Source organism: Neolamprologus multifasciatus, chromosome 10 (genome assembly GCF_963576455.1).
Source record: "Neolamprologus multifasciatus chromosome 10, fNeoMul1.2, whole genome shotgun sequence".
NCBI classification, from domain to species: domain Eukaryota; kingdom Metazoa; phylum Chordata; class Actinopteri; order Cichliformes; family Cichlidae; genus Neolamprologus; species Neolamprologus multifasciatus.
In genome coordinates, this window is record NC_140448.1 from 27,092,229 (window position 1) to 27,117,102 (window position 24,874).

At 41.2% G+C, this 24,874-nt stretch overlaps 1 protein-coding gene across 2 annotated transcripts; it reads right to left on the bottom strand.

Moving 5' to 3' along the window:
* Positions 1 to 1,565: 1,565 nt before the first annotated feature.
* On the bottom strand, positions 1,566 to 24,874 carry rsf1b.1 (remodeling and spacing factor 1b, tandem duplicate 1). Of its 2 annotated transcripts, XM_085174127.1 has the most exons (17): positions 24,685 to 24,874; positions 22,328 to 22,419; positions 19,843 to 19,935; positions 18,572 to 18,777; positions 18,398 to 18,489; positions 12,482 to 14,748; positions 12,112 to 12,159; positions 11,723 to 12,004; positions 11,085 to 11,189; positions 10,092 to 10,171; positions 9,131 to 9,185; positions 8,922 to 9,034; positions 7,658 to 7,725; positions 7,236 to 7,449; positions 6,915 to 7,138; positions 6,183 to 6,362; positions 1,566 to 4,952 (listed from the first exon to the last, which is right to left on the bottom strand). In XM_085174127.1, exons 1-17 carry the CDS (start codon positions 24,836 to 24,838, stop codon positions 4,390 to 4,392), a joined length of 4,836 nt encoding a protein of 1,611 aa, XP_085030253.1. In that variant the 5' UTR covers positions 24,839 to 24,874; the 3' UTR covers positions 1,566 to 4,389. The 2 variants fall into 2 exon arrangements, with proteins under 2 accessions (XP_085030253.1, XP_085030254.1); XM_085174128.1 differs by lacking the exon at positions 12,112 to 12,159 and having other exon boundaries at positions 24,685 to 24,873.

The window sequence follows — 24,874 nt, forward strand, 5'->3', positions numbered from 1 at the left end:
AAAATCCCCCCACCCGCCAACCAGGGCTCACATGGTGCTGGTTACACAACACGACCTTTGTGTCCTTTCCTCCGCCGCCTCCTCTTCCTCAGGCGTCTCACACTCTCCAAACAAACAAACACCAGCGTCTCTGTTTTTCCTCAGCGTGGATCATCGTCAGCGCAGAACAGATGACAAACATGTGACCTTTGGCCCCTCAGCCTGTTAAACGAATGCACGGCGTTCCTTTAGACCTGCTGCTTGGTTGACAGAGCGGCACGTGCTCGATGGTTTGTAAACAAGCTTCCTCCTGCTGACGTGGTTAGTTTATCTCAGTGTGCTGTTTTAGAAGAGTGGTGCCAAAGTTCACAGCCGCAACAAACTCCTCTGACCCTCGCTCTCATGACACGAGAGATTATTTTATCTCAGCAGCGTTTACGATGGTGACGAGCAGCTTTATGTGGCTCTGAGCTTTAAGTGGACTTTCAAGCTTTATTGTGTAAAAGAGATACGAGGATCTGTGCGTCTGGCTGCTATTGATCCGGTGATCTTTTGGTCGGCAAGTGAATGCATAAACACAAACCAGACCATCAAATATTTGCAGCTGTGCTGTCTAAAACTGGGGATCTTCAGAGAGATCCCAAACTCTCTGATAAAGAACTTCTGAATTTTGGGAGAAGTTGTGAAGTATCTGTATGCTCATCTGTGCTGATTCAGAAGCCTTTCCTGTTTAAGAGAAAGTGACTTAAGCTGGAGATGGAATAATTAGTAATAATAATAATAATAATACTACATTTTATTTGAAGGCGCCTTTCAAAAACCCAAGGTCACCTCACAAAAAAACACAATTAATAAAAGGAGCAATAGTCATAAAATAGTAACTAGTGTGACAGTCATGTGACGGATCTGAACTGCTTTTATATTATGGGCCTATTAGAAGCGTCAACACAACAGATTTAACAAAGCTGTTTTTAAACCTTGGTCGTCTGCACTTTAGGACCAGAAACCTCCAGGTCGGGGCTTTTCATTTTCCCCAAAGTCAGCGGTAAAACCCAAAGTGAGACAATTTATGTCACTGTGACCTACGTCTGTGGAAAAGGCATCCTGAAGAGCTGACCCTAACCCCTTTATATAGTAATGTTTATTTAAGCTAAACAATAAAATGTCAGATGTAGCAAAAATGACAGAAATTAAAGCTCATATATGCAAATTTATAGTTAATTACTTTTTTAAAATTTCCACAAGGTTCAATAAAGATACCAGGTTTAGACTGCTTTATTATACATTGTGCTTTATCGTATTTATTTAATGTTTTCAGGGAGTCTCTTCTTCCTCAGTTCAGTTTTTAATGTTTTTCTATGGTGGGCTCAGTATTTATTTATTCTTATCTGTGTTTGTGAGGCAGGGAGGTCAAGGGCTTTTTGGTACATGTTCATGTCTTGTTAGCAGCTCAAACAACAAAGGGTGCAACTGCAACTCGTTTGTCGCCTGTTTTTATTTTCTTATGTATCATTTATGTATTTTAAGCGTTATAAGGGTCAGCTGTTTGTGCATGTTTTGCATTTGTAAAACGAGCACAGTCGACATCAGGCTTAAAACCCATTTTATTATGACAAATGTACAAGATCGGATTCATAAGAAATAACAGTAAAGTTAACAAAAAAAAAAAAATGTAGGGAGCAGACAAAACATCACCAACCAGTCTACGAGGATCTATACACAGTGGACAGGGTGTCTTTCCTCCCAGATTCATCATGAGGTAAATAGGAAACTGTTAACACTTCAGTCATTGGCACCGACCTCTTTCTCTTAAGCTTTTATTTCTCTCCATCCCTACGCAGGTCTCGCTACGGGTTATTTCATAACCATGAGATACACATTTATACATTCTCCTTATCTCTGTGGAGAATATAAACAGGGTTACACACAGCACACAGACACTCCTTTGCTCCGTCTCGACCCACCAGGACACGCACCTCTGTTACCTCTGTAGAACCGGGTTTCTATATTCTGCCCAGCTAATCTAAAAGCTAAATATCGTGTATAGACGCCTATGCTGTGCAAGCGGCACGTATAGGTTTTTGTCTTGGAAGTCATATTTTGGCCGTGGCCAGTATCAAAACGGTATGATAAATAGAGTGGTTTATCCTCTGAAGACCATGCTGAGACTAATTTACAAAATATTTTACAAACAGGCTTCACTTCCTCTCAGTCCTTGATTATTTTCCACGGCGACGTCCCGTTCTTCCCCCTCGAGCTTCTGTAACACGCCTTTAGCAAGTCAGCGCATGCTTACCCCATATGCAGTTTCACTGCAAATTAACACGCCTACTTCACGAGTCCCTCAGCACAAATGCACCAGGTCAGGAGATCCTGAAAGCATGCCAGAGTTTTTTTTGCGATTTTCTTACAAAAACTGTGCCAATATTACTTCCCTACAAAAGAAAACTATAAGAAACTCATGCAATCCCAAAGAATTGCTCGATATATTTTTCCATGGTTAAAAAAATGCCTCTAAATATATTACAGCAAAAACTACAGATATACACACAGACTGGTTCCAGCAGAGGTCAGTGAAGTCATTGGTTTGCCTTTTCCCCCTGTTCCTCTGCAACCCGACACATCGCTTTAAAACTATTTGGTTTTCATGATCCTGATCTGATCCGAACCTGAGCTCAGGATTATGGAAACGGCTCATGTCAGAGGAAACAGGAAGATCCAGGGGAGTGGAATAAGAGAGAAAACAGGCTTTCAGAGCCGAGTGTTGTTTATAACGAAGGAGTATTATGTCTACATTAAAAAATATATATATTCAAAGGATGCTTTTAAAAAGTCAAACCAGGGAGTTATTTTGCTTCAACTAGGTGATCTTTTTCTGGATATTTTAACCCCATTCTTTAATGTAAACCCTAACACTCCTTCATCCATTTAAAGATACTAAAAATCTAAAGACCTGCAGGCATCTCCACCCACAAAGAAAATAAGACACTTTACATCATTTCCTCAAAGAGACAACAACAAATAAAGGTTTAGATATACAAAAAAAATAGATTTACTGAAACCATGAATCACATGAAACCGATGAGAAGAGGCTAGTCTGGATCAGGAGAGTTTCACCTTTTGATTTGGTTTCTCCAAACAAACTATAACCTGAAAGTTCAACCTCTGATGCTGATGGCAGTGCGCGTGTAGTTAAAATAATTATATATGTATACAATATACAAAAGCTACTCTAACATTCAACGACAAAAAATTAGGTTCAAGGGGGGACGAACGAAGGTTGGTCACATATATACATTCACACCTTCATACAATGAAAAGGGGGGGTATATTTGACTGATTAGCATTTACTAAAAAAAAAAAAAAACCTCAAAAAAAAACAAACAAAAAGAGGGGGGGGGGGGGCGTGTTTTAATAACAAAATACACACCGGATATGATCAGAAAGAACCAATAGCTTATCAAATATATCCCTCACATGAAGCAGCAGCTCATGTTAGCTCAGCACGAAGCCTAAAAACCAAAAGTCCACCTGTAGCTCCTCTAAAGCTCCACCTTTTAACAAACGGGGCATAAAGGGTTCATTAGTGAGCTTTAAAAATGCCCACAGGTGGATTTGCCTGAAAATATCATGTTTAGGAAATTAAACAAACATTGTTTTAAAAGTATTAACAAACAAAAACCTCTAAATTTGTGCCGCACCACGACGGCCCCGGCTTTCGTCGATTGTAACATTGGAAGCATGTTTGTTAACGTTAAAAAACATCTGGTGCTAAAAGCTGCTGTGAAAGGTCAGCGTGCCAGCTGGTTAATTAAAGCAGACTAACAAACTAAACCCGCTTCCTTGTAGCTTATCGCGCCGTGTTTGTGCCGAGCTAAACGGCCGCGTCTATCATCTCATCTAACCCTGCCCGGTGAAGTGCGTTTCAATCAACATATGATTGCATTTCTTTAAAAAGCCATAAAATGATAAACAGATGTCCAGAACTTGGTGCCAATTATGGAATGATTTGGGTTTGTTTGTTTTTTTTAAGTTATTTAGCTTTCAAACAGACACTAACTTTTTCTCCACAGTTTCAGAGCCAAAAGTGATCAAAACCAAAACTGAAAACAGGACAACGATGACGACAACCGGGGGGACGACGGTGCTTCGGCGGGTCAAATGGTTATTTCCAGACAAATGAGGAATGATATGTTGGTGCACTTATTGGCTGCAGGATCCCATGGGGACAGCGTCACACTGGAGGTGTGGGGGTGGGGTCCAGGCTTCCAGGTGACATGAAAAAAACGGACATGGAGGAGGAGGAGTTGTTGGCATGGGAGGGAATAATAAAGTTAAGCAATATAAAAATACAATACCACCAAAAGAAAAAAGAAAAAAACCCAAACAAACAGTACACCACTTTTGTTTTTACAATTGTTCATTATTGCAGACGTAGTCCACGAGGTCTGTGACTCCTAACAGGTCGTCTTCGTCATCGTCCTGTGCCGCAATGTCCTGCCCCACCAGCCCGTTTGGTGCTATGGCAGCAGCCGGTGTGGCACTGATGCTTTTGGGCGGCTCCAGATGTGGGATAATGCCTGGAGCGGTGATGGTAGCGATGGTGGCAGCGGGCCGGTTGATGATACCCTCGAGGCTCTTTATGGGGCTTTGCCCGTTGGCGGGCGGCAGCTCTAATGCGTCCAATGCATTTGTTCCCTTTGACTCCTCCTCTGCTTTCTTCTCCTTCGGCTTCTCCTCCTGCTGCTGCTCCTCGTCATCGTCGTCATCCGAGTCGATGCGGTTCACTCGTTTACGGATGGGTCGATCCTCCTCGGAAGATTCGTCCGAGTCATCGTCGGAGTCGTCATCTTCCGACGCTCTCCTGCGTTTTAGCGCTAGGCGTCTGCGTCGCTGCCGGGAATCTTCCTCCGATGAGATTCTATTTGACCTCCAATCCCTCGAATCTTCCTCGGAGTCTCTGGAGAAACTCGCTGGGAAGAGAAAACAAGAGTCACATTTAGTCTTGCTGTCATCAGTCATGTTCACGTCAACAATGCCTCATTTACGCATTTTGTTTTTATCAGTTAAAACTCAGCAACTTAAAACTGATGCAAATAATGAAATAAGACTGTGTGTGTGTGTGTGTGTGTGTGTGTGTGTGTGTGTGTGTGTGTCAAACAGTCAGAATTTAAAATCAATTGAGGAAGAGTTTGAATGAACTTCATCTCTAAAAGACGGCATTAAACCAACACTTCTCTGCTGTCGCTGTCCATGGTGCTGAAAGTGAACGCACTTTGTCAGGGTTAAAACTGAAGTTTCTCATATGACATCAAGAGCTCATTGCTTGACAGTTGTCTGCCATCTCACAGGGTGCAAAGACTATTTTGCACCAAAAAAAGCACCAGCGATTGCTTTGGTTTCTAGCAGATTGCTGGGGTTGCCTGCAATTTTTAAACACCTCACCCATAAAAGGGCGATCACCAAATCAACAATGAGGCCACATGAGTTTCAAATTGATACTATTAAAAAACTAAACTACCAAAAATCTTGGATGAGTTAAAATCTCAGAGAGGTCAGAGGTCAACTTAAAAAAAAAAGAAAAGAAAAAGACTTTTAAATTGATACCATAGGTGTGGCTACGAGGAGACTGAGGTGTACTACTGCTGGTCACCAGTAAAAACTCGCCTTCACAGTAAAAGTTATGCAACTTTCTCAGTTTATGGTTTGGTTCATACTTTTGAGTTTCACTACAGCTCAGAGAGCAGCTCCGTTTGTAAGTCCATCACCTCTACTTACAGTAAATGTGCAAGCAACCAAAGCAATTACACGGAAGTTTTCCCTCGTGAAAGGCAGGTGTGCCGGATGGTCACGAGTCTAAGCTGGTGTGATTTATGTAGTGACTCTGGTCTTAACTATTTTAAGATCAAAGAGATGTCATGGGTACAGGAGGGAGTACAGAGGGAGCAATCTGCTGAATCAAAACTGGATGGAAAAAGTTCTTTTTTAGAAAGACATCAAACTTTTGTATTTGTTTTAAAGGATTTGTTATTAATACAGACCCAATGAGTTTGAAAGGTGATTTTTATTCTTACCTCTAACTGTAAGTCACAAAATATTTTAAGATAAATGAGTGGAAAAAAAAAAGTTGCTCTCCACACTTTTAACTCATCTGATTAATCTTTTTAGATGAGTAATTAATCACTCAAGTGTTTCTGACTGACCGTCGCTCTCGGAGCTTTCCTGCTGACGTCTGGGTTTCGTTTTGGCCCGGTTGGTTTCGGCCTGAGAGCCTTCAGACTCGGACGTCTCGCAGTAGTTAACCTGCTTCTTCTGGCTTCGCCTCGACCGCCGGCGGCTCATATCCAGATCACTGTCGCTGTACTCACTGGAGCCTTCGGTCACTGCACAGAAACGCACAAAAAAACAACAAAGAAGCGGTTAAAAATCAGAGGATGACCTGCAGCAGGAATATTATTAGAAACAAATTTTAAATGACATTGTGCTCAGACATTTAAACTGTAATTCTGACTTGCTTGTGTACCCCGACACATTCCCCTTTTTAACCTGCTCTGTTTCTGTAGTTCATCCTAAGGAGGCGCACCAGCAAGAGCAGGGTTAATGCTGGGTCTCTTTCCTGCACCACCACTGGTAATTTCTCTTAACTTTCTTTGCAGTTTTGTGTACTAGTCACTAGTTGAGCTTATCATCAGTCTTGTTTATAGTTTTACTGGGGGCTCCAACCTCAAACATTTGTGTTAGGTCTCTGCGAGTAATTTCTGGGTTTAAGTACTGAAATAGCAGCGTTTCAGAAGCGAGCTAAGCTCTGAAATTCTGGTTATAAGCAAAGATGCTCTGGTTGGATGGCTGGAAACTGTGGGGCAGACAACTCAACTACAACTTGCACCTTTTAACCTGTAGTCACGTAAAAAGAGTATAATGTAAAACAGATATACCTATTTCATCCTCATCGTCCTCTTCATCCGTCTCGTCCTCCTCATCATCCGAGTACCCTCTCGGTCGCCGCCGCTTTCTGGAGCTCCGTCTGCATGTCAGCAGTCTGCTCCGCGAAGGCTTTCGATGCCTACCGCTACCGTTGCTGCCAAAGTCGCTGTTGTTGGAGTCTGCCTCCGATTCAGCTTCCGTGTCGTTGTCCGTCACAACAAACTCTTCTTCTGAGCTGCATCCGAGCAAACAAGCGGACGCAGAGAGAGTTCAGCGTCTGGTGAACAAAACTGACAGATTTATGAGATTGGAAACCAAAAGTCAAACTGTACCTTTCACTAAGGCGAAACTCTTCCTCGCTTTCCTCCTCGTCCACGGTGCTGTCGCTGTCCAGGTCGTTGAGTCGCCGGCGTTTTTTCCTGCGCTGGCTGGCGCTGGGTCGCGGCGGCTGGCCGTTCTCCTTGCCCTCCTCAGCTTGTAGGATGGTAGAAATATCCTTCCCTCTGTGCCCTGTGATGTTGGCCATATCTTTACCCCGACCCGCTCCTGCAAAAACACCTCACAGTTATATTAAAAACTTCACATCTCTTCCACATTTGAACCGCTTCATGTGTAAATATGACAAGTTGCTACATTTTTCTGCATTACAAACAAGACCGATACAACAAGTTAAAGGAGCTTCAGATTTTGGGTTGATCTTCAGAGCCAGAAATATTTTCAGCAAAGTACACAGTACAGTTTCTTCTCCTCCTACCTCCACCCTCTGCTTCTTTGATGTCTTCTTCGATAGCCTCCTCGATGGCCTCGTCAAACTCATCAAATCTGCAAAGTTTACATCAACACAGACAAGAATATTTTTTGCTGCCTGGAGATTTTAAATGCGTCTCTGCCAATAATAACACAATCACCTGTCCAACTGCCGACTGACTCAAAGGGTGTTTCCACACCTGCAGCGTTTAGTCCGTTTAAATCAAACTGTGGTTTGGCAATCGCACTCAGGTACTGCGCCGACGTGCTACGGTTATGAGCCGAGTTACGCCACGTTTCAAGTTTTGTGAGGATCGGATTACATTTTTTATTTCTCTCCGATATCCGATCCAGTAATTTACGTCAGTATCGGACCGATACCGATACGTAATATCGGATCAGTCCATCTCTAATTGTTTATGGTGCAAACCTGATCCGACTGCGATCCGAACCAACTACTCCTGTGCAACTAGGTGTACATTACAAGTTTGAGTTGAGGAAAAAAAAAAGAAAAAAGAAAAATAAAAACTACTACAGAGCTGCAAAGGTCTTTACAGGCTAGCAACGAGCTTTGAAATGAACCTAAATTCTCTGTTTTCTCGCGTATCCCAGAACACAGCACCTTCTTCTGTTCCTGTTTACTTTTGTTGGTCCAGCCCAGACACTCCTGGCCAATAAGCAGAATGAACATTAACGTAGAATTTTCTCTGTGTGAAAACAAACCAAATCAAAGGAAAAAGCTAGAAGTTTACAAACTGATTTGGGCCAGAGTAAACCAACTATAGGAGTGAAAACACCTTAAATGGCTCACAGCAAAAGAGATGTGATAACATTTATCTCACACAGATGCACATTCAGCATCCGCCATGTCGACCAGGGTCTGTTTTCAGTAAACAAAACCTTTTAAATTTTTTTATTTTTCAGATACTGGAAATAATAGGTAATCTTTTTATGATTTATTTAGGGTAAAAAACAAAAAAAAACAAAGAAACACAACAACCCCCCCCCCCCCCCCCCCCCAAAAAAAAAAAAAAAAAAACAAACATCTGGCAGGCAGATGTAACTCCCCACACTGTGGCAGATCGAGCTTATCCAACAAACCCAGACCATCAACTGTTTGTGGAGTAGGCAAGATTTTCTTATGATGACTACAGCTCTATAGAAATTATATATTATCCGTGATTGGCTACTAGCTACAAACACTGATGTCATCAACATCAACTGATATGGACTGGTTGCCTGAACATGCAGCAAAATAGTATGTCTCGTACCTGTAGCTGATGGTTTTCTTCGCCCTCGTTGACCTCCGACCCCATCTCTTACTCTTTTTTGTTTCTTTCTTCTCTTTGATAATGATCTCTGGTTTTTCCTCCTCAACCTCAACCTGGAAAGAGTTCAGCGTCACATTCACAAACATCACCAGCAGGTCAATGTTTTTTCTGTTTTTATTTAAGACCCCATGACCTCACTAAGTACTCACAGAGGGCGCGATGATGTTCTCGACACTGATTCCAACATAAATCAGACGCTCTTTCCTGGAGAAGAAAAACACAGTAAGATGATCACACAAAAAAGTTCATCCGAGTGTCCTCTGTTTGTCAAATAGTGCAAACTTGTAAAAGCTTTGCAGTGCTTAGTTAAAGAGCTGCAATTTCAGAGTAAAAGCTGGAATTCACATCTACAGAAAGTGGACAGAATTTTCATAACACTGAGATCTTTTCCAGAACAGGAAATAAAATGGTTTTTTGGGAGTCCTGCACCTTCAAGGCAACACCATGGGTGTGCACTATTCTTGTGCACAGCTGTATAATGCCACCAGGGGGCAGTGTCAAAAATGTACAGAGAAACATGCCTGTGGGATATTCTTGTTTTAGCTTCTAAATGTTAAAACCAATGAAAATTTTTACTCTGCAGCAGCTCTGTGACATTTTTGTGAATTGCTTTCCCTTTATGGTGAACTCTACTGCTGCTTACTTCCTGTCAAGCCCACTTATCAACCAACCAATCACCATTTGACTTACAAATGGTTCCTGTCACGTTACGTCACTGTAGGTAAAAAGTAGGTTGCGTTCACAAAATCCTTCTTCCTCGACTGAACGGAAAACCACCGCAACAAGCTCAGTTAACAGTTAACAAGTGCTGACTTTTTTTTCTTGCTTTCTGGAAAGACCTGTTACACCACTGCTGAAGTCCAGAGAGATTTCAAATCAGAGAGGAAATAGAACAAAAATTGATTAAATTTTACTTTCAAATTGTATTTTATTGTCCATCTCCACTCAATTCTGTGGGAAGATGCTGTTGCTACGTCTGTGCCACAACGGAAACGCAGACCGGCTAAAGGACTGTTTACCTTCCTTAAAAATATGTATGTAATGTGGAATGGTTCAAAGTCATACCCAAACTGTTAAATTCAACAGCAGCTGAAACACAAACTGTCTCACCTCCTCTCAGCCCGCTCCTTCTTCTTCAAAGCAGCGTCGAGGTTTTGGAGCTGCTCTTCAAGTTTGTCGCAGAGCTGCTTCTACAGAGGGGGGCGAGTGATATGTTTGAACTTTAGTTAATCCAGTAGCTCTCAAACTGCACTTCAGCATCATGATATCAAACACCACACAAGTTTTAAAGCCATCATTAAGACTTCTTAAAAAAAAAACAAAAAAAAACGTGAAAAACAGCATCAGTGGTAGAGGTGGGAATCACCATACATCCCACGATACGATATTATTGCAATTTTTAAAAATATTTTGTGATATTCAGATTCTGTACATAAAGGTAAACTTTATCAATATTCATTTTATCTAATATCAAAGTCTCACACTCAGTCTTTCTCTCATTTCAGTTTTATTGTTGACAAACTGAACGGTTTGTATTACAGTCTAGTCCAACTTAACTGAACGCAACCATCTGGTACAATTATAGCTATTCTGAACTATGCAATTTATGAAAACTATGCAGCCCATTCAGCAACTGAAGAATTTGAAAGTAAATTAAAACCAAATATAATTTTACATTAAATAAAAAAGTTTTAAACTTAATTAAAATAAAACATGTCTTAAATTAAAGTAAACTGTCATGTTTATTGCTGTTAAAAGTTAAACACATTTGGACAGTGAAGGAATGTCAGGATTCTTGCTCAGAAAAAGGATCAACATGCTCTGAAGTCAGAGCACAGAAACCTTTTTTGTAACAAAATATCGATTTCTGCTGTCCCTGTATCGATACATTATTAGCAAACAAAATATCACGATACTACACAGTATCGATTTTGTTCCCCCACCCCTAATCAGTGGAGTCTTGTTGCATTATTTTAATCTACATTAAAAACACATTTACTTGTGGTTTACGCTGCCTTTTTCCTCCCAGTCGTTGACGGCCCACGGATGTAGAAACACTGAGCTAAATATACATTTAATTTGAGTGCACTGACTGGTACGTACATGCTGACAGGGTGGACAGAACCACTCTCCATCGGGGATGATCATGAGCGGAGGCCTCAGACAGGCTGTGTGGTAGCCGCTGTCACACGAATCGCACAGCAGGATCTGAGAAAGAGATACAGGCAGATCGTAACACAACAAAAGTATTTCTCTCAACAAAGAAAGAAGAGTGCAAAGTTAGCACAACCCATAGAATCAAACTACAGTAATGAGGAAATAAATCAGTGGCTGTTTTTTCCTGCTTGTCAAAAGTGAAGTTAAAGCTACTATATGTGAGATCACTGTCTGTTAGGAGGCGTTTTTCTGCTTCAGACTTTAACCAAAAACTCCCCAGCTGCCCTAGTTTCCTCTCACATTTGTACTGACATTAAATGTTGGGCTACATTTACATCTAACAAAGAAAAAAGAAAAAAAAGAAAAGAAAAAGCGTTGTTCTGCCTTCTCCCCACTAGGAGGAGCCTCAGGACTTGTTTCTTTTCCAACCTCACGGCTAAAAACTGCCCCCTGATTCAATAACACCCTTAAAGTCTCATTGTTAAAACCTTTCTGGATAATATTCCAGTCTCTCCTTGCTGTTATAATTTGAGTCTCTTTTCAATATAAATATATGCAGGTGAGATTTTACAGATGTTACACACCAGCTCTGGGTGATTTGAAAGACCGCAGTGTTTGCAAGGGTCGTCATTGGGAGGTAGATCTTCGTCGGATGAGGTCGAGGAGTCCGAGCTTCGCCTTTCTCGGTTACGGTTCCGCCTCTTTCTTGTACGCTCAACCTTGTAGTCTTCATCGCTGTCGTCTTCCTCCTCGCTCTCGTCTTCTTCGCTGGATTCCTCGTCGCTGTTTTCGTCCTCGTCTTCCGAGTCTTTCTTTCTGCGGCGCGTCCGCGTGTTGGACCACCGAACCCTTCGCCTCTTTCTCGCCTAAAACAAGCAGTAATGAAAATGTTAACGGAGGAAAAATAGAGCTGTGCAATCTGGAAAATGACCAGTCTGTACATAAAAGATGGACAAAGCCATGGCTGCAGTACCTTAAGCCTCCATTCTTTCTGGTGGCCAGCAGAGGGCGACTCCACTGGCTGCAAAAAAAGGTTATTCCCAAGTTTAAGGACTGCAGGACCTTCATGGCCCACCAGGTAGAAACCACTACTACAGAAATCTACAGGAAAGACATTTCAAGTCTTAATATTTTTTCTTATGGTCATCAATTTAAATTCCCCAATAAAAGTCAGAAAGGCTGATGAAGCAGGTTACACCTTAGGGTGGGCTTAACGCCTGACTATCATGAGTGCCGGTGTCCCTCAGTTTCTCATTCACCTCTAAGTTTCAGATGTGGAATAATGTCACAGCGTCTATGTCCATCTTTTGTATACAGTGCATCGAATGAATGCCTGGTCTTACCTTGGGTTTGGTTTGGCCTTCCTGATCAGTCTTTTTCTCTCTTGGCTTCTTCTTAACGACCTTCACCACCTCCTCTTCCTTGTCCTCCTCGTCTTCACGCTTTTCCTTCTCACCCTTCTCCTCGTCGCGCTTCTGAGGCGCCTGCGACTTCTCCTGCTTCTTGTCCTGGATCTCTACTGCCTTTGGCGTCGGCCTAGAGATCCTCGGCGATCTTCGCAGGGATCTCCCCACGTTTGTGTCGGACTCTGAGTCCCCCTGTCGCTCCTCCCGCTGGAGCTCAACTTTCCTCCGGTTGACTGGGCGCTTGTTTTTCCGGCAGACATCCTCCTCCTGAACATCTGCTGGAGCTTCACTGCCATTCGCCACATCTGTTTTCGCTTGAGAGTCCACATCCTCGCTTTTGCCCTTACTCTCCTCAGTTTTTGAGAGTTCATCTGCTGTGGAGTCCTCTTTGCAGTTTGAAAGCTTTTCTTTATCAGTGTCCTTTTCACTTTCCCTGTCAGCCTCCTTTTTATTATCATCTGATGATGGATGCTCTGCCTCGATTGCGCTGGGGTTTTTCTCAGAATCCTTCTCTTGTTCAGTCTCAGGTTTTTCATCGGAGGCATCCGTCTTCTCAACAGGGCTGGGCGTTTTATCCTGCCCTTCAGATGGCTGCTCTGCTGGCTTTTGTGCGACAGAGTTCATCTCAGCTTTGTCATCTTTTTGTGGTTTTGTCACATCGAGTTTTGCGCCCTGTGCCTCTGCAGCCACAGGCCCAGACACAGAGTCGCTTATCTTGGAAGCATCACGTACCGTACCATCTTCACAGTTGACAGTTTTCTTTATGTCTTCTGGCTTTTCCGTCTTTGTCTCACAGACTGTGGGAGCTATCTCTGCATCTTTGATGCCATCGTGCTTCTCTGCAGCTTTACACGAGTCTGACTTGTCGACCTTTTCGATAACAGGCTGGTCCACGCTCTCCTTAGTGTTGGCTGTTTCCTCCGCTTTCTCACTTGTTTTTTTAGTGACAGAGTTTGATTCCGAAGTTTCAGAGTCTACAGATTTCTCTGGTGTGTCTGCAGATTGTGTCTCTGTTGTCTTACAGCTTTCAGGCTTCTCTTCCAGAGCAAAGCTATCAGTTTTCTCTACATTACCCTCAGATGATCCAGTCTCTTTACAGTCACTCGTATCTGTTTGCTTGTGCGTTATATTTTCGGGCGCCTCGGCTTCTTTAGTCTGACTCGACTCGGACGTGTCCGTGTCTGTGCAGTCTAGCTTTTCCTCTGATTTTTTTGAAACTTTTGATTTGGCTTCTTTGGATTCGACTTCGTGATTTAAGTTTAGGTTCCCTGACTCATCAGCAGTTAATATATTATGACTTTCCTTTAATGTCGTTTTGTTCATCTTACAAGACTCCTCTGTGTCTGCTGGTTTGGATTCTTTCATTTCTGCGTGCTCTTCGTGATTAGAGGATTTCTCTGCTGCATTATTTATCTCTTTAGATAAAGGTGTCGATTCTGTCAGGGGCAGCGAAGACTCGCATGTTTCTCTTTTTTCCGTTTCCTTTTCATCTTGAGTTTTCTTCTCCAAATCGGCTTGGTGTGAGGCGACTCCCTGTGGCTCGTCCTTTTTGTCCTTTTTAACCTCCTCGTCGGTGGTCGGAGCGTCGTTCTCTTTAATGTCGACAGATTTCTCCACAGCCTCTGTTACTCGCTCTGGTGACCCTTTTTCTGATTGGGTAACTTCACCATTAATATGATCGTTTATACTCAACGCTTTCTTTGATTGGTCAGGAGTCGAGTTGTCTTTTGCAGCCTCCTTCAGATTAGAAAGAGATGGATTTTGCACTATAACTGCATTATTTTTATCAAAGTCTTCACTGAACTTCATTCCCCTTTTTTTCAAAGGGATCTTGGCCTGCTGGTCATTCTTCATGGCTTGCTGCATTTCCTCTGCACTGGACTTCTTCGGTTCCTCCCCTTTTTCCTCCTTTACTGATATACACAACGTCTCAGAGGCCGGTGTTTGTTCACTTGAGTTAGATTTAGTGTCCACAACTTCCATCGGCTCTTCTTTGATGTTCTGGGCTTGTTTACTGACATTTTCTGAGTCGAGCTCTGCCTCCGCTTTCCCTTCAATGACACCATTTAGTGCAGATTTTGCTTCTGAATTTTCAGATTTCGTGTTCTCTGTTACTTTTTCAATGCTCTCCGTCTTTGGAGAGACTGACTTGGTGGAGTCTTTGCTGTCTTCATCTGATGTATCTTCAGTTTTTCTGGTCTCACCTGTAACAAAATAAATACAATAAAAGAGAACAAAAAGATTAAATGGCTACTAGGAGCTCTGACGTACTTAAATACTCAAAAGTAAGTAGAATAATGTCGATTAATATGAGGTTTATTTTGACAGAGTTCATACACATTTTTCAGGGTCAAATTCAAGCACTTTTTAAAAAACTTTTAAGGTCCATTTTCAAGCTTTTCCAGCACATTACCTAAAAAAAGAATGCATGTTTCACTTTGCATCACCTCAGTAAGACCATGTAAAAATGAAAACAAATCATCTTAAGTCGAGTTAAATGAACTTTCTTTCCCTTTTGTTAAAACAGAGAAAAATGCACCACACAAAAAAATACCAAAAAAAGGAAATGTTGCCTTATATGCATATAGTGTAACTCAAAAAACACATTTCTCTTAAAAATTCCGATTTGCAACGCGAACAAATCAACTTATTAGAGATATTCATCTCCACTTGGGGAAAAAAAAAAAACAACCACCCCACAAAACAAGAAAACTGCCCCAAACACCACAATAATACACAGCAAGGCTAAATTAAGTCTTCTCATCAGTTATTGATGCTTCTTTCCTATATGACACAAAAATAGGAGACAGATGTTTTTTTTTTTAAACTAGTTAAGCACCCACGCCCCCAAAAATGGGGGCAAAAGGGAGGAGATCGTGTTTAATTGGTTATAACAAGAGGTCAAAAATATAAGTGCTGACATAAGTAGTGTCCGCAGAAACCTCTGAATCTCAGCTAAAAGCTCGTGTAAACCATTTCTACAACCACCAAACAAAGCAAAGACACCAAACAGTTAAAAGAGCAGTTACGTCACCATGAATCTGTGGACAGGTAATATCCATATTTTGATTTATGATTTGATTTATGAGGTGTTATATGCTTTAAAATACTTTTAAATAAATCAGGTGAGTGAAATAAAAAAAAAACAAATTTTTTCTATGTTTGAGTCACAGTAACTTTGACATAGTAACAGCTGCAATAATATTTACACCTCTGATGACATCTCACAAGTGTTAGTTGTATTTTGATACCCAGACTGTTTACACAGAGTTTGTTATAGCAGAGAAATACTTCATTTATTTTGGTCATTTCATTTCCAAGCAGAAAGCTCAGAGAACTCCTGGGGGCCTAAGAGGTTAAAGTTAATTCCCAATAAAACTAACTGTGAGATGTTTCATTATTGTTAGGGTCTGTATTATTGTTAAAGTCCTAACTGATCATTTTAAAGTGATTGTGCTAATAACATCATGTACAGTGAGACAGGCAGAAAGAACAGCACTGACTGGGAGAGGCTTTGAACAGATGACATACTCAGTTCAATTCAACATATAAGACTTTGAGAATGCACAAGCATCTACCTAAAATATATTTATTTAGTCTATCATCTGTGATATTATTATGTAAAATTATAATGTATCGTTCATCTCCCTTAAATAAACAGGCAGCCGTAAAAGTATGAAATATTCATATATTAAAACACTTAAATTTGTCTGTCGTCTTAGTGGCTGATAGTGCCCCACAGGTGTCAATGTGAGCTTGAAGCCATTTATCATTTTTAAGTTGCTCAATGTGTAGGTGCTCATGATAAACAGATTTTGAATGAAAGCCAGCGAACTTCGATAGCACAAAAAGAGCCTGGAGCCCATCCCAGCTACCATAGGCGAGAGGCAGGGTACACCCTGGACAGGTCGCCAGTCTGTCGCAGGGCTAAATTATTTTACTGCGTTAAATCCTTGTGGAGTATAAGCTTTCCTTGTTTACATTTATACTTGTCATCCAAGTTATGAAAACAAGAAAACTGCTTATGTCTAAACTAGCAAGATGCCAAACCCGGAGGTGCTCCCAGTTCATTCATTAGAGTGTTAGACAAGGTGCTCAGTACTGCGGGGTGTGTGTGTGTGTGTGTGTGTGTGTGTGTGTGTGTGTGTGTGTGTGTCTGGATGAATAAGACTTGTAGTAAAAGCTTTGAGTGATTAATTAAAGTAAGTGCCAGTGCTGTTTATCATTTACTATAAATAAAGCTTTACTCTGGTTGTGACACCTCTTTTCTGCCTCTACAGCCTGAAGCAATATTTCAAGCCATCACATCATTTGGAATTTCATTAAATTTCTTTCTTTATCATTGTGCACATGTGAAATGTATCAACATAGATAATCTAGTGTTAAAGACACAATGTGTCAGTAGACTGCACATTAAAGTAAACAGAGTTTTGTTTTCTGACTTCTCAGATTTAAGCACATAATCCCAACTACGGTGGCCACTGTAGGACAAAGAACTCCGGCTTCAATTAATTTAAGTGTGTGTAGACTGGTGTCCTCATCCATTTACTCTGTGGGACGTAAAACTATGTGAAAGTCTGATACAAGTCAATTAGTCAGCAGAACTCACTTCTGACAGCGATACTGAGGTGAGTTGTTGAGATTATCCTGAACTTCTGTTGGTAAGCGCTGCTGTTTTTGCCATTGTTAGCCTCGGTTAGCTGCTGTTAGCCACTGGATCTAACATTGCTGGAATCAGATACTTGGCAAATAAACTGTAAGGTGCGATTTATAGGACACTCCAGCCTGACATTAGCTGACATAACGTTAGCATTTAACCAGTTGCTGTTGTTGTTTAACCACCTCATTGTCAAACGACCAGAGACGGGGGGCTCACAGGTCTAATCTGCTGATAGCTGTGATAATATCAGGAATACGCGAGCATGTTTTGTTTTAAAGCCCTGATTTCAGTTCAGGAGATGAGTTTAAGCTTTTACTCAGATGCTGGCCTCCTTCTCAGATGATAATACATAGGGATGCCTATGAGTTTTCTTCCTCTTCACCTTTGGTGTACTACGCATGTGGCCAGTCTCTAGTCACAAACATAAAACGTGAACAGCAAAACAGCCACTGTATTCAAGATGGCACATCAAGATGGTGGCCTCCGCGAACCATACTTTTAGTAGATTAATTCCAAATTTATATAATTATATAGATAATTAGACACTAGTCAATGCCAATAAGACACATCTATGAAGGAGAAAAGTATATACACCAGCATTAAATTAGAAACAAGTGCACATGGGCACCACGCCACCAAGCCTCTGTGGCTACAATGTAGCTTGCCATCACCAGTGTGTGAATGTGTGTGTGAATGGGTGGATGACTGGATGTGTAAAGCGCTTTGGGGTCCTTAGGGACTAGTAAAGCGTTATACAAATACAGGCCATTTTACCAAGTAGATTCAGGGTTTGGTAGATTTGGTGTCAATCTCAAGAGCAAGACCTCCAAATTCCTTTTTTAAAAGATCTCTCAGCACTTCCGAGTTGTCATTTGAAGAGGAACTGGAGTTCTTTATTTGAGGCATCAAGCCTTTAAAAAAACAAAACAAACAAAAAAAAAAGGGGGGGGGGGAAGCTGCTATGGGGGTATGAAAATTATGATCTAACTGGCACAAGAGAGGTCAACTGAAGTGTGATAATCACTGCTCTGAGCGCGAGCTATGCCAGCAGCTCATGCTGATCAAAGATATTATTATTCAAATATTCAGGTGTAGGTTCCTAATGAAGTCTAAACATTTCTGCAACAATCTGAACTAAAAATGCAATCCAGCGAAAATTGTAACTGCTGGTTTTTATACTGAAAAACTCTTACCTTCAGGCTTCGTTTCCTGTTCTTTTTTCAACAGCGCAGGATCAATCTGCGTCTTCAGCAGAGCGACAACCTCGGCCAAATCGTTTCTATCTCTGCAAGGAGAGAGACAAACACATTTAAAAACATAAAACAAACGTTTATTTCACACCTGCAGGATGTTTCTGTCCGTTTTACCTGACGATGCACTTCCACGATGACCCGTCCAAGTCGTCCTGCTCCTCCACATAAACGCGCACGTTGTTGTCCTGGTCCAGTTGAAACCAGTACATCTGTCCGTCTTTGTCCCGGCCGATTGGCTGCAGGCGCATTTTATCTGGGTCCTCATCGTTGATGGCAGTTTTGAACTTGACGTTGTCGTCAAACTGACACTCACACAAATACTGCAGAAAAAAGAAAAGGCCCAATAAAGGAAAGTCAAACTACCTCATAGAGGCACAGAATTATATTTTTAAAAGATTTTATAGCAGAAACTTGAATATTCGTGGTTCAGCTGACGGTTCAAAACCTCAGCCTGTGTGAAAGGGAAGATACACCATTATTTAACATTTACATGGACTGAATCACTTAAGTTATGTTGACAGTTTGATACTGCGTCACTATGCATTAACCCAACCAGGTCTTATCAAGGCTACCACGCTTCTACTTCTGGGTCACTTCATTCACTCAGGGACTTCTTACAGAAAGTTTGACTATGTGGCCACAGTCTGCGTTCTGCCCCAACCAGAACCTTCAACAGGTGGAGAGCTGGTGAAGCTACACTGGGAAGAACCAGTACTTCGATTCAAGCTAACCTTCAAGAGTGTGGAGCTCTCGTCTGTCCACAGGAGACAAGGCAGCGGATTACTGCTCCTGTATTTACTCATCCCTCTGCCTCACTACCTCCACAAATATAATATAGTCACAATTTTTAGCTTTTTAGTTCCATAAGTAAAACAAATAATTACCGTTGATAGAGACCTATAGTAGCCTGGAAGCAGTAATACAAGACTCGGGCCAAGCAGCCTCAGTTTTCTCTATAAAAAGCTTGATGCAGCCTCTAGAAATGACGAGTGCCACAACTGAGGAAGCGAGCATATCTCAACTGACAAATATATATTTTTAGAGCCAGTTAATATAATCACAATCAAAACCTTTAAACGTTTAAAACAAGACAAAAGGCAATCTTTTTTTAGCTGCTTCCTCCCACCCCTGGTTTATTTTACAAAGCAACAAGTGGAGATTAAGTTCAAATACATGTTTGCGTACATCTTTAAATCTGACTGACTTCTTGAGAACTTTGCTCTATTTGCAGCTGCCCCACTCGTCTATGTTTGGGTGATACCTGCAGCATGTACACGGGTGTGTAAAAGCAGGCCAGTGGAGGAGAAAATGTTCATTTATAATATGTAATAGGGGAGAGGAAACCGGACGGCCATCCTGACATCCACCAACAACAAAAAACTCACTTTAAGTATCCCCGTCTTGCACTCCACCGTCAACTCCTTGTATCCTTTTTGCTCGAGTTCCCACGCCCAGGTTGTGTTGAACTCCTGACATACCTGCAAGGGAAACAAGTAACACAACAGAGTGGCATTAAAATACGTCACATGCTTAACCTTTATTTTCAGAAAAAAGTCAAACTGGAGACATTAGTCAATTAATAGAGGGTACACAGTCACTTCTTGAGTACGCATTAGATTAAAAAAAGTAAAAAATAAATAAGAGCCTCCGTTTAGATGACTTAAAGTGTCATGTTTCTGAGACAGTAGAAAAAAAAAAAGATGATATTTCAGGCTCTCAAGTCTTAATATAACAATGGTTACATTTTTGGTCAGAGAAATAAACACAAAGCAAGAGTGAGAGGCTGAGGTTGGCCAGTCAAAACTGTGTTACTTCTATTCTGATTATTTAAAACATAAATTTTACATATAAACACTGCCGTAATGTGTGTCATGCCCATTTCTTTTATTTCACAATGTTTTTGTGCTTATGTGTTTTTGCATGTTTGTGCTTAACTGTTCTTTATTGTGATAGCAAACAATAACAGAGGCGACCACCTTAGAGCATCACATGCTGGTTTGCTGGGACCATTTGTCTCCTCTCCTTCATTTTTTCTAAATTGTTAACCATCCCTGTACTTTTTTTTTTTTTTTTTTAAATCTACTAAAAAAATGATCTTAAAAGCAGACCCGGGCATTGTACATCCTGTGGGGCACATTCGGCCCTTTGGCTGTCCCTGACCAGCCAGTGTGACGTCAGTGTGAAATTAGGATTCAAAGATAAGTATCCATCACGCAGTTTGTCTCATTTCAGTCACCAAGCTTGATAAACTCCCCATCAAAGAATGGCTTACTGTTTTTTGCAGTTTTGTGGGAAAGGACAACACATTTTTACTGCTTTGATTTTGAAGGTGACTGATCATTTATTTTTACATTCTCATGTGTGAGTAAGCAAATGCAGCATCACTGTAAATACACTCTAATAGCCCTGAAAGAAGTCAGCTCACGATTTAAAAAAAAAAAAAAAGGAATTTTTTTTTAATCAACAACACTTTGACTTTTAAGTATTTATTCATTGAAATCAGAGGTCAAGCTGTGAGTTTAGTCTGTGGACAGCAGACTGGTGGGTTTAAGGACTGCAGTTTCAATCACCATTATGAGACTAAACACCCAGAAATACAAGAAGTTTTCAGAAGAAGCATTTGAGAATGTGTCCAATCCAGGTGAACCATAACAAGACTGCTTGAGGTGAGGACACTGCAGGAAATCTGGAGCTCCAGTTTAAAAACAAAACAAGACTATTTTGACTTTTTTCTCCTTGACTGTGGATGAGCTGTCTGTCTACACAGCATAGTTTCTCATCTTTCTATATGTGGTAAGCGACAGACTTAAGATCACAGAGGAACTGGCAGCAGTGCACTCAGTGAAAGGGACTGCAACTTCTTCACAGAGGTAAACGGTTGCTTGGAAGGGCTATGGCTGAAATGGGACAAACTGGCAGGTGTTCCAGCCAATGGCTGCTCGAATCTGACAGGAAAAATGTTTGGCCTTCTGAAGTGGATGTAATATAAAGAGAAATCTCTTTCGATTTGCCTTCATATATGAACAATCGTTCTCAGTAATGAAGTTTAATCCAGACACAGATGGTCTCTCAGTCACCTGCCCACATTTACACCTCAGACACTGCACCTGACTTTAAAGCACTTGTTAAAGCCAAAAAACAACAACAAAAAACAACAACTCAATTTTCTCTCAATTAACAAGAAGAAAACAAAACAAAAAAACTGAATACCTGCAGAAGATGTAATTGGAGCAAAAATAGCAACAGCACTTTGCATAATTTATAATATAACATATTTATAATTTAGCAAAAACATTGGTGTGGGCTCCACAACAGCCACAGTTTCTCCTGCGGCCCCTTGCAAAAATTACGAGCCCACCCTGCTACCCTGATGCTACCTGCTGACATCACCCCCTGAGTACCTTTTTCTACTCTGAGCGCAGGGATTACTGCCGTTTATTCATGCAAACAGCTCCGGCTCCTAGAGTGGTTACTGCAGGATGGGTCTCTCTGCTAAGACAGACCTGTCCATCAGATTATTAAACTGGGTTTTATTTTCCAAATTTGTCAACCTAGTCCCAGTTAGTAGATCCCAAAGTTGATATGCTGCAAAGTTAAAGTTTTTTTTTTTTAAATAACCAGATGATCTCTATAAAACCAGACATTTGCTTAACCATGTGGGAAGCATTTTCTATTAAAAAGCACGTTTTTGGAAAGCTGTATGTTTCTGAAAAGAAGCTCTTTTAGGTACTCTGGATGGAGTAGGAGCTGTCTGAATATGGCGCCATTTATTTTAAATGTTAAATAAATATTCTAGATTGTCCTGTGCCAAAACACTGTGGCGCTACTTCTTTTTCTTTTGTTCTGTTGTGCTGCGTGTCAACCGCTTACCTTGACGAGATACTTCTCCCATCTGTCTGCAGACACCGATTTGCCGATCTTCCTCAGCAACTTAACATGAAGATCAACCAGCAGCTTTGGAACTGCGGAAACAATAAAACAGAAACCCGTTAGCGTCTGAAAGGCATTTTAGGTGTGATGCTACAACTGTTGAGGAGAGTTTAAAACAGCCGTAAAGCAAGTAACACTGTCCGGTAACAGCATCAGCTGCTGTGACTGGAGATGAAATTTATTGCATCGTGGGAAAAGCTGACCAAAAAAAACAAAAACCCAGAGTGCAGACAAAAACAGCCAGGCAACAATGTATGCATATGTCTATGTAATGCTATTGGGCTTTTCATGCTAAATATGGCCCTTTTGACAATTTCTAATATGTGAATGCAGAAGAAAAAAAACCTGATTCTTGTATGTTTTTCTAACTGAACTTCTGCCCATTTTATTGATATTAACTTCATCTTTTCATCTTTGTTTACATTTTTTAAAAGCTCACATTTAATTAATTAAATACATTTATTTTATAACATTATTTTGCAATGAAGGTTTCCTCTCTGTGATATTTACATCAAACCAAGTCTGAGAGATGCTCTGATTGATGCTCATGAGTCTTAATTGACAACAAAAGAATCCTTTATCAGAGCATCTGCAGCAAACCATCTAAACCAAAAACAAAGCAAAAAGCCTTTGACTTAACATAAAATGTAGGACGAAGTCAAAAATGCGCAGATAAATAGGATTAATATTGGACATGCTTCATTTTCATCTCCTACTTTCTTTATAGGGGTCACCACAGGAGCTCAACTGCCTCCATCTCACCTAATCCTTAGCATCCTCACTAACCACACTGAACCTCTGCACATCCTCCTTCACTGCATCAGTGAACCTTCTCTGTGGTCTTCCTGTTTAATTCCTGCCTGGAAACTCCATCTTCCACATCCTTCGTCAAGTATATCCACTATCCCTTCTGTGCACATATCCAAACCATCTCAAGTGTGCCTCTCCTCTGATGTACTCATTCCTAATCCTGCCCATCCTGCTCACTTTTCGCACCTTCAGCTTTGCTTCCTGTCTTTTTGTTAGTGCATAGATCATAGCACGTCTCACTACCGCCTTGTAAACATTCTCTTTCACTCTTGCTGTTATCCTTCGCTGTGCGGGAGTCAGTGTCAACACATTACAGAGCCTTATTTATCTTTGTTTTTCCCATAAAACAAGTTTATTCTTTACACATGCCCGCCTTTTGCTGTTTACCAACATGCACTGGAAGGCCTCTAGGATAAATACAAATACACACTGTATCCTTATAACAACATATTGTTCCCTCGATTTGAAAAAGTATATACTTTTTAAGTATATATATTTTTAAAAAGTCAAATTTTAATCAAATAAAAGCATTGAGCTTGAAACTGTCGATAATTAATGGGAATATCGAACGTAGAAAAAATGTGTCCGTGGTGTCCTTTTAAAACACACGAGGTGATGGCACATGCTAATTAATACACACTCAATCAGGAACACTTTCAGATGAGGACGCGCATGCGCTAATCGACGCAACGAGATAAGAAAAACAGTCAAGTCGACCACAATTAGCAGCGGGAGCGGAAGAAGAAAACAATTTCTTAATTACCGTGAAATTCTTAAACACCGTTTTCTATGATGTGGTTATCGCTAAGAGTTCGGAAACAATAAAAGTCACAGTTAATTTAATTTCACATCAAAATCGCGCATATAGTTCCGCAGTAACCAGCAAAACTATTGCGTTTCTAAGGCTTTAAGTTATTTTATTTTGAAAGCGCCTACGCGTTTGTCCTCTGTTTTTGTGTGGCTTGACGGTAGCTGCGCGAAGCACCACAAGGCAAAATATTTTAAGTGTAAATAAAGTGCACAAATCCGTGCTCGTTTCACACACTGACACCTTCGGAGACCACTTAACTGAATCCACGCCGCGTGAGCTATCTCCACGTTCACCGCCTCGCGAGCACTGTCACGGCCGCATGTTTGTGTGCGTGTTGTGTTGTTTTACGTTACAACGGCAGATAAAGGCTGCTTGGAAAAAAATTAAGCCCAATTCAAAAGCTAAAAAAGTGACAGAAAACCTCGAATAATTCGGCCCGTTTGCAGCTGAATAACGATCAGAATGAGCACAGACGTGTTTTCTACTTCGAATGGCAGCTTCAGGGCGGAGTTAAGTTATATTTAAGTGAAGGAGAATGTTAAAAAACCAACACAATAACACACAGCCAGCTAACATTAGCTGCTACGTGCTAGCTCGCTACCATTATCATTAATGCAGCGGTGAAGTCTCTCCTCCTCCTCCTCCCCGTGAGCAGCGGGACCTTTTACTACCCTACCTGAGGATGTGTCCTGCAGATACCTCTCCAGCTGAGGAAAGGTGAGCTCCGGCAAGTCCAACAACGCTCCGTAGCGCTCAAGAAAAGAGCAAATCACAGCGTAATTTGGACACAAACCGGGGGAAGAACTCGCCGTTGCCGCCGAAGCAGCCATCTTTTCCACACCAGTGCAAGCCAGCCGGAATTAAAT

Coding starts and splice junctions, on each gene's coding strand:
- rsf1b.1 (XM_085174127.1), bottom strand. CDS start 24,838: ATGGCTGCTTCGGCGGCAACGGCGAGTTCTTCCCCCGGTTTGTGTCCA. Junction 18,490..18,571: donor TCGTGGAAGTGCATCGTCAG/GTAAAACGGACA, acceptor CTCTCCTTGCAG/AGATAGAAACGATTTGGCCG. Junction 7,139..7,235: donor GAGTTTCGCCTTAGTGAAAG/GTACAGTTTGAC, acceptor GCTCGGATGCAG/CTCAGAAGAAGAGTTTGTTG.